This window comes from Helianthus annuus, chromosome 3 (genome assembly GCF_002127325.2).
Source record: "Helianthus annuus cultivar XRQ/B chromosome 3, HanXRQr2.0-SUNRISE, whole genome shotgun sequence".
NCBI lineage: Eukaryota > Viridiplantae > Streptophyta > Magnoliopsida > Asterales > Asteraceae > Helianthus > Helianthus annuus.
The window spans coordinates 45,154,477-45,169,636 of NC_035435.2; the positions used below are offsets into that span (position 1 = coordinate 45,154,477).

The following is a 15,160-nucleotide window of genomic DNA, read 5'->3' on the forward strand; positions in this document are numbered from 1 at the left end:
TGCTGCAAGAACTTCAAAAGTTCAAACCATCATACACAAACACATCCTTCTCATCAAAGGAAGAAACAATCCACTTGAAGGAACCAGCCGATCGAGCCAGCCGGCCGATCGAATGGATGTTCGAACGGACTTTCAAACCAATCGAACAGCCCACTCGATCGAACTGCCGTCCGATCGAATGGTCTACTCGATCCAAGTACATCGTTTACCTTTTTCCGCGTTACTCATCGCTGTGTTATCGAACTATTCAGGCTAACCTATTCTCAGTGCTCCTTTCAATCCACAACCAACCACTGTGAGTATACTCGATCCCTTTTTGCTTTCAGCACTTTTGGGTGTTACATACGTAATCTATCAAATTCACAAACAGCACAAACTATTGAACGCTAACCTACTTGCATGTATTACTTGTCTAAATGATTGCTGTCTATTATGTTTACACGTGGAGTGCTATCTACCTGCTTTAGCAACGTAGTACTATAGTTTGGACTCAGCACCCGTTCACACGGGGGTTGCTAAGGACAATTACTTGCATGGGTTACAGTGGTAATCATGTATTGCGAACTGTCTCGGACAGTCAACTCGAAGTCGTTGGTATCGATGGTCCCATGTTGATAATTTACATGCATCGTTTGCCCTTGTGTACGTGCTTGGTTATGCGTAAACTTTTCGAACTTTATATGCTATATCAAACTTGTGTACTCACCTTTACATTATATGTATTGACTTTTATTTTAACGTATGTGACAGGTGTTTAAGCTACTAGCGTGCTAGGGAAGCGAGGCAATAATAAGCTTCTAGGAGCCTGTGACCTTAGGACAGTGTCCACATACCTGCTCCAGGGCCATAATTATCTGTAGATCTTGTACTGGCACCTGTAGTCAGTAAGATTTACGGATAGCCGTCTAGAAGTCTTAAAACAATATTTAAATTCGGTCTGTAATAATTAAGAATCTGAGTTGTCGGAACAGTTCCCATATTGTTTAGTTGATTTCTATGATAACTTGTTATTATTTGGGACACGGTATGGGACGTGTTATATAACTGAATTGTATGATAGTTGTTGTGGAAACTTCTGAACAATCTGTTTCGCTCAGTGCCGCGCCCCGATGATTCCGCCATCGGTTGGGGTGTGACAAAAAAAAAGGTCGGATGGGTTTGGGTTAGGATGGGTTTAAGTCAGGATAGGTTTGGGTAAAGATGAGATGAAAAAATAATAAAAAATTAAAAAAATAAAAATAATAAAAAAAATAAAAAAAATTGACAACTGTAAAGGCGATACAAGCATGTAAGTGCAGGATACAACCATGAACAACCCATACTATTATTTTTGTCAAGATTCGTTTTCACCCGAACCAAAATGGCCCTTTTTTCAAAGCCACCTGTTTGACCCGAACCAAAACGACCCTTTTTAAAGCGACCCATTCTGACCCAAACACATCTTGACCCAAAGAAAAATGACCCTTTTTTCAAAGCGACCCGTTCTGACCGGAACCCATTCTGACCCATTATACCCGACCTGACCCGCCAGTTTGGCAGGTATAAAATATAGTAAAAGCTATAATAAATGTGTAACAATCTAATGGACCAAAACAGTTGAAAGTCAATTTAGCAAGGAAATACCTAAAGTATGAACAGAATCACAGAATATACAAACATTAATCTGTTTCTGCTATTAATTACTTTCAAAAATCATAAACAGATATAGAGTTTTCATAAACAGAATGTAATCATGAACGACCAGTATTTTTATACAAATATTATTATTTTACAATAAACGAACATCAGCATACTTATATTGACAACCAGTATTGTTAGGCTGATCTCAGTTGGGGCCCTTGCCCCACCTTGTGCATGTATCCTGAACAAAGAGGAAGTGCAGCCATCGCTTTGAAGGATGAGACAACTATCTTTTTTTAATATTAAACAAAATGTAGACTTTATTATTTATGTTGTTGATGGATTTATGTAACATTTAATTTTTTTTAGTTCTTTACAGCTAGCCCACATGTCCACATGCTTGTGATCCTTCAAGTTTGCAACAATATCTTCCTAGCAAAGAAATTGATGCGGAAATGAAAGAAATTGGAGCTAAAAGGTTTGTGCTTTTAAAATGCATGTACCTAGACAAGGGACTGTTGCAGTGTTGGATAGTCAGGTTTATTTGGTCCAGTCAAGGATAGTCATAGAAGGTCAACAAAGATCATGCTTTGGCAAACCTTGGTCCAGGAGCGGGTCACCAGGTTAATGGAACCTGGTGTGAATAGGTAATTCTAGGAGTAAAAGTCAAGGTGTAGAATGTTTCCCTTTATGTTAAAAAAAGGTTGGATCTATATTATTGCAAATGTAAAACAATCAAAGTCAACAAAGGTCCAATTTTGCTTTCTTGTTGTTAAACTTTAAGTGTGAATGTCCTTGTAGCTATTTTTTTTTTGAACGGCGTCCTTGTAGCTATTGTTTTCCATTTAGCTATTGTTTTCTATTTAACTTATTGAGGTTTTAACAAAAAACTACAAGAAAATCTACAAATACGTATCAAGAGTGGGAATTCGTGAAATGGCATGAATACGATAGAAGGTATCACATAGTAGCATAGTATCGTCACCGAAGTTTAATTTATATATTTAAACACTTATCACGTTTTTTTATCTTATTTAATGACATAATTCGATTAATGTAAATTAGTTTTTCCTACCCGGGAAGTTCATTAACCGACTATACTATTGCCCGAACCTCAATTTTTCTTGTAGCTCGACTTATGCCCCTTTTCATAGTCATACCCCACATAATGAATTTTATAATTGGATATGTATGCTCTATACAATATGTGGCATGAATCTTGAAATCTACTTTAGCATCCTAAGGAGATGATGTCCAACTAAAAGTTTGGTTAAGCCACGTGATTGCCCCTCAATGAAAAAAAAAATCATGGGTCCACCATTGGTACCGCATAGTAGAAAAGTATCGACACCAAAGTTTATTTTATATATTTAAACACTTATGATTTGGTTGGTTCTTTTTATAGAGGTGACTCGATTTACGAAGTGACATGGTTTGACATATAAATAAATTTTTCTACCCGTGTCGCATATAAATAAATTTTTCTCCAACGTTATACTCTAATAATCCTAAATTAATCTGTTTCCCGGGTTTAAAATTGGGGCCTCACCTCTTAGAGCATAAGCCTCTACCAAATGAGCTAACCCCATATTCCAATTACTTAATAGATTTTTCTAACACAACCCATAACCCGTGAAACTCACGGGTATATAACCTAGTATAGTTATATAAAGAATTTATGAAAACTTCTTTTACCTTACTTTACGGATATGAAAAATGCTTTACTTTTTTTTAAATGTAAACTTTATTAACAAACCGAGACCAGACCCAACAAGGCCGGCTCACCATAACTAACTACAACCTATACAAAGAAAATTACACCATTCATCCCACAAAATCCTTTTATGTTTCTATCTATTACCTAACCAAAGAAAACCCAACGATTTTATATCCCCATGATGCCTTCACTCCTTCCTGAGCCATTGGAGAATATCTTTTCATTCCTCGCCCTCCAAATACACCAACACCCTTTCATGATCAAACCTTTCACCACCACTCTTTCCTCCTTTCTAGGATTACAAACTAAATGGAAATTTGCCACATCTTTAAAATCAAACGCAAACATCAAAGGAAGACGGGTCCAAGAACAAAAAACTGCCAAACCTTTAGCACCACAACGCATCCCGTGAAGATGTGATCAGTGTTACTGATGTTTCAAAATGAAAAACAAGAGTTAAATGCTTGGTTGGTCCCTGTGGTTTGCAAAAATTGCAGACTTGGTCCTAGTGGTTTACTAATTACACGCGTGGTCCCAAAAGTTGTCAAAAGTGCACTCTCTTGGCCCCCTGTTAAATTTCTCAGTTAAAACACCCCATGTGCATAGCACGTGAGGGTAGTTTAGTCCTTTCAGTCCCTTCTTCTTCCCCAAATCACCACCACCGTCTGTTCCGGCCAAATACCACCACTATCTATACTTTCCGGCCATGATAGTTGAAATGGAGCTTGGTCTTCTTCGTCTCTCTCTCTCTCTTCTTTCTCTCTCTATCTTCATCCTTTGATCCTTGTCTCACCGATAAATTCAACCACCACATCAATCTGCAGCTCCGTCAACGCAATCCCGATCACTAATATTTTCAACCCTAAAATCACACAATTAACGAAATCCTTACTTTCTCTGCACGTTTGGAATCTAAATTGCCTTTCTTAACAGACGAATCAATGAACGAACGGAGCATTTTGATATTCGAATCGAGAGCTCGGGCTCGTTGTCGTAACTACGCATCCTCCTGCGAATTTCTAGAAATTAACGCCGATGCTGATTCCTGCAACTCCTTACTTTGTTCCACAAGCCTGCATGCTTCTTCACCGGCGTTTCTCTCCGGCAACCGGTTGTCGCCGCCGTCTACGGCGGTGCAGTCTCTCATATTGTACAGATCGATTGGTTGATAATCCACGGTTTTCTACTTAACCGAATGCGTGTGTGAGTGTGTGTGAATGAAATTATATAATTATGTGTGTGTGTGTGTTTTGGTGTGATTGATTGGATGAAGAAGAGGATGTGAAGTGTGAAAAAGAAATGGCGGTGAGCTGGACTTGTTGTGTGGATGAAGCTGGACTGAAAGGACTAAACTACCCTCACGTGCTAGGCACATGGGGTGATTTAACAGAGAAAAATAACTGAAGTTAGGGCTGGGGACTAAGAGAGTGCACTTTTGACAACTTTTGGGACCACGCGTGTAATTAGTAAACCACTAAGACCAAGTCTGCAATTTTTGCAAATCACATGAACCAACCAAGCATTTAACTCGAAAAACAATGATTGATATGTTCCGAAAAATATGACTTGGGAGTTGAGACATGTGACAAAATAAAAAACAAAAGTATACCAAGAGAAAACAAGCAAGACAATAGACGTGCATTTATAAATAAATAAATAAATAATCACATAAAAATATAATATTTTTCAAAACAAAACCAATAACACAATCAAAATGTGACGTACACACAACTTTTGCCAAAAAGATATTCCAAGCAGATTGGATTGAGTGTGTTTAATTTCAACTATATTTAAACCCAAAAAACTTTAGATACAAAGAATTCAAGAATAGATACAGATTAACTTTCAAAAAAAAAGATACAGATTAACTGAATTTAAACCCAATATTCTTTCTGTCAAGTTTCTTGCTTGTCACATTCAACCTTTTCTACAGGACCCCTTCACAAAATTTACAGAAACAGAGCTTGAATATTTTGGAAATATTCTTGTTTTTCACCATCTATGCAACTTTAACTATAAACTATCAGATATCAAAGCCCCACTTTGCTTCATTTTCAATACCCTTTTTCTCTTTTCTCTGATCATCCTACATCATCATCTTCTTCTTCAACAGCCAACAGAGAGCACCTAGGGTTTCAAGAACTTGGTATTCAGCTGTTTAAGACAAAACCCAGGTGAGAATTTTAGTTCTTTAATATAAAGTTATTGAATTTGCCCAAAAAGATTGTTTTTTTTAGGGTTCTTGTAAGTAGAAGCTATAAGTTGTTCAATACCCTTTTGCATGTTTGCATAATGCAAGGGTGTTTTTTTTTTTTTTTTTTTTCATATGGGTTTTTGTTAATTTGATGAAATTGAAGTTGGTAATCATTTGTTTTAGACAAGACCCATGTAAGAATTTTAGTTTTTTAATAAAAAAGTTATTGAATTTTGCCCAAAAAGATTGTTTTTTTTTAGGGTTATGTAATACCCTTTTGCATGTTTGCATAATGCAAGTTTTTTCATATGGGTTGTTGTTAATTTGAGGAATTTAAACTTGGTAATCAGTTGTTTAAGACAAAACCCAGGTGAGAATTTTGGTTCTTTAATAAAAAACTTGTATAATTTTGCCCAAAAAGATTGTTTGAGTTTTAGTGTTCTTTTAAGTTGAAGTTTTAAGCTGTTCAATACCCTTTTGTCTGTTTGCATAATGCAAGTTGTTTTTTTTTTTTAATGGGATTTTGTTAATTTGAAGAATTTGAACTTGGTAATTGTCAAAGACTTGTGTTGGTTGATAAAGTTTGTATCTTTGTGATTGTTTGAGTAGAGGTTTTGGTTAACTTGAAAAAAAAAGCATGGTCCTTTATATGGGACTAATTGATCTTGTTGCTAAACTTTGTTTATTTTGTTGTTTGTTTAACGAGATATTATAAGTAAATGAATCTAATGGAACTAAAGCAACTGAGCTTTGGTGTAAAGGCGTGAGGGGTTTTTCGGGGATAGATTCCTAGTTATACTTGCAATGGATTAGAGTTGATTGTCTTAAGGCTCTAAAGTTTGAAAATTTGTTGAGGAAATAGCTGTACTTTAATCCCGCAGGGTAAGTATATTAAAGCTAGAGGTGGAAATATGGGCTGGTCGGCGGGTGGGGTAATTGGTCGAAACGTACCTGTGGGTTGGGGTTGACCCGATACTTTTTTTGTCCAAAATTTTATATAATTTTTGAATACTTAGTGCGTCATGTGTGATCACAAATTTATATTATTTCAGGGTTAATCTAATTTTTTAATAAAATGGTTTAGATGTGCATTAAAAAATGCTTTGTGCCACTTTTGACCTGTTTTTGTTTGACTTTTTTTACCCGTTTGACCTTTTAGAGATAAAATCTAACCGGAATTGACCCATTCATAGGTAGCTGTTAGATGCTACCCTTAACCCATAGCGTTAGTATGTCATATGTGTAAGAACCTAGAGGAGTGAATAGGTTCTTTTGAAATTTTTGCTTATATTTTGTAACAACGCTTAGGAATGCCATGAGATGTGTAAGTAATTGAACGGTAGATGTAAAGAGATAATAAGATGTATAGTGGTTTATGATCTTTGAATATGATTGATTATTTGGTATTAAAAGACGTCGGGTGCTTCAAGGCGCTTAGGGTCGTGGTGCAAGGCGAAGGCACTAGCCTCATGTACATGAGGTGCGCGATAATAAGAAATTAGTTCTTTATAACATTTTCTAGTTGTTAATTGTTAAACATCCACGTATAAGATAGGAAAAATAAATACACGCAAATTATTTAATATAAAAAGCATGAACACGTTCTGTGTACAACCAAACAAGCTTTATTTACACGTTCTTTTTAGATTGTACATTGAGCTTGTTTGGTTGTACATTGAAATTGTTCATGTTTTTTATATCAATAATTGGTCTCTTTTTATTACCTTATTATTGGATGTTTAAGGATTAACAAGTAGAAAATGTTATCTAGATTTAATTTATACTATCTTATAAATGTCAGAAACCTCGTGTACATGAGGCTATCAGGCTAGCACTCCGTGCCTCGGCTTCTGGGCCCTAAACGCCTCAAAGCACCTCATGCTTTATAAAACCATGATTATGCTTTATCATACAAGTAAATTTAATGATAAGGGTTATTGTCATTTAAAGAATAAATATCGTGTAGACTCCAAAATGGTTTTAGATAATTCCCAATACGTGTTAGAAGCATAGTTGTTAATAGCGAGCGCTATAGCGAATAGTGTAGCGAAGCACTCATTCATCGCTATCTTATTTTGGCGTCTCCATAGTGAGTAAATTTGCGGGATTTCCGGGTTTTTTTATATAGTTTTAATATAAATAGCAATATTATATACGTATATAATAGCTGGAATTTAGGTTTTTTTGTTAAATATTCGAATAGAAACACCGTCTTTGGATATATTATACATATAATATATTTCTAAAATTTTCTTCTAGTGTATTGCTAAACATAAAATAGCGGCTGCTATTTCATCGCTATCGCTACGTAGCGTATAGGTTGCATGTCGCTATCATCCGCTATTCGCTATTAACAACTATGGTTAGAAGCTTGTGACACGTGTTACATACCATTTTCCCTAGCTTAAACAAGGTATGTTAGATAAACAAGTAGTTAACACATGATTGTTCAATGTTGAATAATTCAAATTATTAAAAACCAAGGGTGTAAACGCGCTGAGCTGAGTCAGCTAGCCAAGCACGCTCTCCGCTCGTTTAACTTGAGAATGCTTGAGCTTGGCTCGTTTAACTTAAGAGAGCTCGAGCTTGACTCGTTTAAAGCTCTATTTTCTAAAGCTCGAGCTGACTAGCTGAGTAGTTTTTCAAGCTTAACTCGTTTATTATTTTAATTTATCCACATTTATAATGAATTATGGTGACGTATATCAGTATATTTGTAGTTATACTCTCTATATAGCATAATATATGTTATGTAATTACATTTGTCGTAATTTTACATATGATATTGATTACATGTAAGTTATATATTAAATAATAGGTGGCTTGTTTGGGCCCGCGAGCCTAGTCAAGCTCGATAAGTGAAGCTCAAGCTCGTTTTTTTAAATAGCTTCATTATAAGCTCGAGCTGGGGATCGAGCTCATTTAAGCTCGACTCGATCCGAGCTTCTAACGAGCTGATGTAGAGTAGCTCACGAGCGGCTCGGTTCGCTTACACCCCTGTTAGGAACCTAACCCAATTGAATTTGGTTTTGCACTCATTAAGAGGCAACGTCACTCACCTATTTATAGCAAATCACCGCCTAATCAACGGTGGATATGAGTTTGATCCAATGGCTAGAGTTGATTCTCTAAATAGATTTCGTGTTACATATCATATATCTTCGCCTTATATATTTTCAGCCAAAAGAGGAAGCCTTTCAATTTTTACAACACTAATGTATTGAAACACTAATGGCGACCGAAAGCCCGATTCCGATCATTGAAGCAAGTGGGAAATGGGGATCTGCAAATATGGGAATTGAGGATTTGGAATCGGTGTTAACGAGCCAAAGATTCCAAAGACGAAAGGGTACTTTACCACCTATTCGAAGTGGAAGTGCTCCTCCAAGCTTTGAAGGTTCATATGCAGCCTTTCAAAACCTCTTGTTTAGACAAAACCCAAATAATACGGGGATTTCTGAGTCTGAAGAACAGCTCCAGGCCGGTCCATCGTATTTAGAGTATTTTGGGGAAAACCGATATCTTTTTCGTAATGTACGAGGTACCGGAAGTAATAAGAGGTTGGCGTCTTTTGATGTTCCTTCTAGCAGCTCGATATGGTCGGATCATAGTTTTCTTTCGGCTCACAGTGAAGAGTCATCGGTTAATGAATCACCAAGACTGGTAAGATGATTTTAAGAGTTAATTACTATTTTCGTCCCTGTGGTTTGTCAAAAAATCACTATTTCAGTCCATTAGTTTAAAAATTGCGATTTCAGTCCCTATGGTTTCACTTTCGTAACCATTTCAGTCCACCCCGTAACCATTTCAGTCCCTGTACTTAACAGAATAAATGGATTGAAATGGTTACGAAAGTGAAACCACAGGGACTGAAATGGTTATGAAAGTGAAACCACAGGGACTGAAATCGCAATTTTTAAACTAATGGACTGAAATAGTGATTTTTGACAAACCACAGGGACGAAAACAGTAATTAACTCTAATTCTAATTTAGTTTTATGAAAACATTAAAAAATGGAAACTTTTTTTGCGGTGGAGTTTATACTCAGTCCATGTTTGTTAAAATTTCGGGGTATTTTGATGTGTGTTGTAACTTGGTAAATAAAAAGAGGAATAATATAATTATTTGAGACGTGCATATATTTAGATGTCGCAGTTTTGACCCATTTACTTATAAATGTATTGATTGGGGTTTGTTGGGTCAAACTAGTCGAAATCACCTATAGTGTGTGTTTAATTCATATAACCTCCTACACCCTTTAATTAAAATATATATATATATATATATTTTGAAATAATAATTTTTTTGCTATCAAATTTTGCACGCCAGTTAAAGAGTTTTGGACCAAAAGTTTTTGAAATAATTCATAAAACCTCACCCAATTGTTTTCTGCCCGTACTAAAGAGTACCCGTTGTAACGCATTACGTACCCACCGATATTCCATCTTTAATTAGTGTGTGTGTGTGTACATATACACATAAATACATAGATATTTATAATATTAGGGGAGGGATCATGAGAAAACTCATTTTAATGAAAAAACTAAAAAACTTCAGCAAAAACACACTACGGACCGCAAGGAAAAGTGCTTGGGGTCCGCAAGGAAAAAAGCGGTGTATTATACATGTGTAATACATGATATATTACACATGTGTAATAGTATGTTTTTTTTCCAAATTTCTTATTTTCCGTATAGTGCATATATGTAGCATATTTTGGAAAAAAACACAAAAAGAAATGTACTATTACATATTTGTAATATATCATGGATTACACGTGTAATATAAAAAATGCCCTTGCGGACCGCAAGCGCTTTTCCTTGCTAGTTCCTATAATATTATATATACATTTACATAGACATACATATATAATTATACACACACACATGAATATTGTGGTTATAAACACAAATTATATCTCTATACAGGAAGATCTTTCTCAGGCGCAGTCGTCTGCGTCTAATCACTCTTACCCTTTCATTGAAGAACGAAATGCGGAAGCAGGTTCACCATCAATGGACCGTATAGGGGGCAATATGGTAGTTAATTCACCCTTGAACACAAGCTTAAATACTCGCCCACAAGAGCATGGTTCCATCGATGGTGTCGCTGATGCTGATGTTTCGGCTATAAGAAATGGAATGATTTCGCTGGATATTTCCAATTTTCTAAAATTAGAAAATGAAAATGTCCATGTGGGCCCCCACCCTCAAACCGTACCATTGACACAACCTTACTTCGGCACAAATCAATTTCCTCAAAATCCAACCCATTTTTCACCTGAGGTACAACCGATATTCCAGCCACATTATGCAACTCATCCAGGGTATACGAGTCCCGAGACACCGCTTTACCCGAATATGTTGCCAACTGGATATTTCCCTCAACCGTACGCGATAGGGGGATATGCTTTCAACCCGCCACCCGTTTCACCTTATGCAACTGGATATCTTCCTAACAACCTGTTTCCGGTGCCTTTTGGCATCATGGTTCCAAGCTTTAATGGTCAAGGTCAAAGTCAAAGTCAAAGTCAAACTTCAGGAGCCAATGTGCAACAAGCTAACAACTTCTATGGGCATTTTGCGTTACCCTTATTGTCGCAAGATCATATATTACAATCTTTGGGGCTCGTGAGCCATGTTAACTTGAGTTCAAGAAGTGTAGGTACCACAAATCCTTATTATCTCGGGAGCCCGACATATATGGATTTCGCGCAATTTCCGAATCCGCCCTCCGCTAGTCCGTTATTGCCGGAATCTCCTATAAGTGGGGTCAGTTACCATGGTAGGAGAAATGAAAGTGTGTACGGTGGATGGAAAGGGCATACTGACCCGAAAACGAATTCACTTCTTGAACAGTTGAAAACGAGTAAAGGTCGAAGGTTGGAGCTATCGGAAATTTATGGACACATTGTTGAATTTAGGCAAGTTCCAAACTGTTTGATCCTTTTTAAGTTGTCGTCTTCTTCTTTTTGATGAAATTATTCGTTTTTATAATAATTGATGCAGTGTTGACCAATATGGTAGCCGATTCGTCCAACAGAAGCTCGAAGTTTGTAGTAATGAGGAGCGGGAAGCTATATTTAAAGAAGTTTTTCCTCATGCTTCAAAGCTGATAACCGATGTTTTCGGAAACTATGTGATTCAGAAGGTGTAGTTAATTTCTTGAATCTTCTATTATGTGCTAGTCAGGGATGTAAACGAACCGAACGTTCAACGAACAGTTCATGAACCGTTCGGCGGGAAGTTCATTTGCGTTCGTTCGTTTAATAAATGAACGGACATGGACATGGACATGAAATTTTGTTCTATTAGTTAAATGAACAATCATGAACAGAGGTCCCGTTTGTTCAGTTGTGTTCGTGAACGTTAGTTCATGTGCGTTTATGAAAGTCTTTCGTTCAGAAACAATAATACTTGGTACTTTTTAGATTCTTGAGTACGGAAATGCGCAACAGAAGAGGGAGTTTTGGAAACAACTTGAAGGTCACATATTGCCTTTAAGTCTGCAGATGTACGGTTGCCGTGTGATACAAAAGGTATATTATTAGTATCAATATTTGTATTAATATAGTTTTTCCATTTTTATTCCATTTGTTGACACCTGCGCAAAGAGGTGGCCCAATTGCTTATAAATGACAATGAGTCGGTTTGGGTTCTCTGTTTGGTCAAAATAGTCAAATCGGCAAGGCTTGAAAGTCAGCGAGAATCTATTTTTATTGATTACAACCTCCTGAACTGTTTTAGAGTAAAGTACACGGATGGTCCCTGTGGTTGACCAAAATTTTGGATTTGGTCCCTAGATTTTCAAAAGTACATAGATGGTTCTTGTGGTTTGCACTTTGTAACGAACGCATTTAGTCCCCAACTTTTGCCAAAAGTACACGGATGGTCCCTATGGTTTGCTAAGGACTAAATCCGTTACAAAGTGCAAATCACAGGGACCATCCGTGTACTTTATAAAAGCTAGGGACCAAATCCAAAATTTTGATTTTACTTTTTAAAACAACTTTTAAGATTTGTTTTAATTTATCGTAGGCCCTTGAAGCCTTTGAGCTAGAACAAAAAATCAAAATCGTACGCGAACTGGAAGGAAATATCTTTGAATGTGTTCGTGATCAAAATGGAAATCACGTGATACAAAAGTGTATAGAATGTTTGCCAACCGAAAATACCAAGACAATGATATTATCGTTTCGTGGACAAGTTGAATTATTGGCAAAACATCCTTACGGTTGCCGTGTCATACAGGTATACTACTCTACTGTTTTCTTTTTTGCATAGACATTACCTTAGAAGTTACTTTGTTTTATATATTTTTTTTATTTTTTTACAGAGGGTATTAGAGCATTCAACGGACGAAGTACAAAGCCGATTCATAGTGGACGAGATCTTGGAGAATGTTTATGTTCTTGCACAAGATCAGTATGGCAATTATGTAACTCAGGTTTGTTCCATTTTGTAATTGATTAAATTACATAAGGATCAATGTTTCTTTTTTCCCTATTTTGTATTTTTTATCTTTTTTTTAAATATTATTTTTTTCATTTAGATTTTCAGTTGATATTACTAAAAAAAGACTTCAAACTCTATATGATACTTTTTTTTTTTAATTTAAGAAATAATTTATAGAAAAATTTTCTTATAACTAATAAAAATTTTATCGTCAATTTACACTTTGATAACATAAAAGAATGTCTTTTTTGGTCAACTTATTTTGATAGTTAATTAAATAATCAGAATTGTTAAACACTCATACAACTAATTATCTTATTACTACAACTTTTAGACATTAGAAGCACATCAAACTCGTTAATCCTATTATTATAACTAATTATTTTGCAATGTTTATTTAAAATCACTTGGTTTCAAAAAAGCGCATACAAATGACCAAAAAAATACTCTTATTTGGGTCATATAAGTGTTCTATTTCTTTTATGGACACGCGTTTATTTGTGGTACTCGCAGTATGTGTTGGAGGCGGAGAAACCAGAGGTGAGAAGCCAGATAGTAGACAAATTGTTGGGCCATATAGTGCGATTAAGCCAACACAAATATGCCTCAAATGTTGTCGAAAAATGTTTGGAATATGGTGATGAAGCTATAAGAAAAATCCTAATTGAAGAGATTATTGAATGTGCTGATGGCAATGATAACTTATTGGTAAGTATAGGGCTGCAAACCAACCGAACATTCCGCGAACAGTTCGGCGGGAAGTTCGTTTGTGTTCGTTCATTTAATTAAATGAAGGAACATGAACAGAGGTTGTGTTCTTTCCTTTACGTTTGTGAACGTTCGGTAACATTTTCATTTATGTTTCGATAGTTTATTAGGGTTTTAAATTTTTATATAATATTTAATACTTTAAAATTCTCACTAATAAAATACTTAATAAATTATAGTGTATCATATATTTAATATAATATCTAATATATGTTCGTTTTCATTCATGAACGCTTGTTTTTGTTTGTTTGTTTGTTTTCATTTGTGTTCATGAACATTTGTTTGTGTTCGTTTGCTTTCATTACCTAAAATTTACGAACAAACATGAACACGTTCTTTTTCTTAACGAACGAACGCAAACAAATAATCTCGTTCCATAAGTGTTTATGAACAATTCGTGAACACATTTATTTTCTTAACGAATGAACACGAGCATGGCCTTGTTCGTGTTCATTCGGTTCAATGGCAGCCCTAAGTAAGTATTATAAAATTACAATGTCATCGTTAACTTTTAATGACCTGTAGAGGTGTCAAAATGGGCGGGTTGGATAATGGGTCAAAACTGTTTTGAACTGTTTCCCTTCTAAGCTATTCTTTTAGTTGACCCCTTGGAGAAAAATGTTATTTGAATCGACCCGTTTATAAATAAATGGGTTGAAATTGGCACATCTAAAACGTACATTTTAACTGTTTTGTTTTTTATGTATTAAGGTGTTGGTGAAAGACCAATATGCAAATTATGTGGTCCAAAAGGTTCTTCAAATATGTAGCGACCACCAACGGAAAGTGTTGCTTAGTCGTATGAAAGGTCATCTGAATTTGTTGAAGACATATACTTATGGGAAACATATCGTTGCTCGCTTTGAACAATTGTATGGTGAAGGTACATACCTTGAACAATAATTACTTATTTTCCCCTTAGTTTTGGTCATATTATCTCTTACTTGAACAATTGGAATTTGTCTTAACATCAAAATGATTGATTGAACTTTAAGCAACAAATACAACATTTTACTTGACAAGTGGCACAATTAAAAGATTATTGATTCTTTTATTATGTTTTGACATGCAGAAATTGCGGCGTTGGGTTCAAACATGAGCGATGGCAAATCTGTATAGTTCCGGTCAAAGTGTTGATCATGCACATGCCGGCTATTAGACTTAAACAACCATAGAAAGTTATTAAAAGTTGCGCTTTAGGATGCGTTTACATATTGAAATCTTTTATAGTTTGATACATAGTATAAGGGGGATTAGTCAAAATAGAAATCCTTCTTAGTGATGTAAATAGCTAAATTACATGTTTTTAAAGGTGTGTGGTTCAACTTTTACATTTCGCACAAAAGGGTGGTTCTATGCGTTATGCATGTAGAGTGATAGTAGGGCTGATGAGTCGGGCCGAGCCC

At 35.7% G+C, this 15,160-nt stretch overlaps 1 protein-coding gene across 1 annotated transcript; it reads left to right on the forward strand.

Moving 5' to 3' along the window:
- The first annotated feature begins 5,154 nt into the window (after positions 1–5,154).
- On the forward strand, positions 5,155–15,085 carry LOC110929068 (pumilio homolog 5). Its single transcript, XM_022172168.2, has 10 exons — positions 5,155–5,511; positions 8,712–9,194; positions 10,461–11,455; positions 11,541–11,682; positions 11,963–12,070; positions 12,570–12,782; positions 12,868–12,978; positions 13,500–13,694; positions 14,466–14,637; positions 14,827–15,085. Exons 2-10 carry the CDS (start codon positions 8,763–8,765, stop codon positions 14,871–14,873), a joined length of 2,415 nt encoding a protein of 804 aa, XP_022027860.1. The 5' UTR covers positions 5,155–5,511; positions 8,712–8,762; the 3' UTR covers positions 14,874–15,085.
- Positions 15,086–15,160: the final 75 nt, after the last annotated feature.

What these genes read in the sequence shown, in the direction of transcription:
- LOC110929068 (XM_022172168.2), top strand. Translation starts at nt 8,763, where the DNA reads ATGGCGACCGAAAGCCCGATTCCGATCATTGAAGCAAGTGGGAAATGG. An exon ending in GTTGCCGTGTGATACAAAAG is followed by an intron (nt 12,071 to 12,569) that starts GTATATTATTAG and finishes AATTTATCGTAG; the next exon opens with GCCCTTGAAGCCTTTGAGCT. An exon ending in TGAACAATTGTATGGTGAAG is followed by an intron (nt 14,638 to 14,826) that starts GTACATACCTTG and finishes TTTGACATGCAG; the next exon opens with AAATTGCGGCGTTGGGTTCA.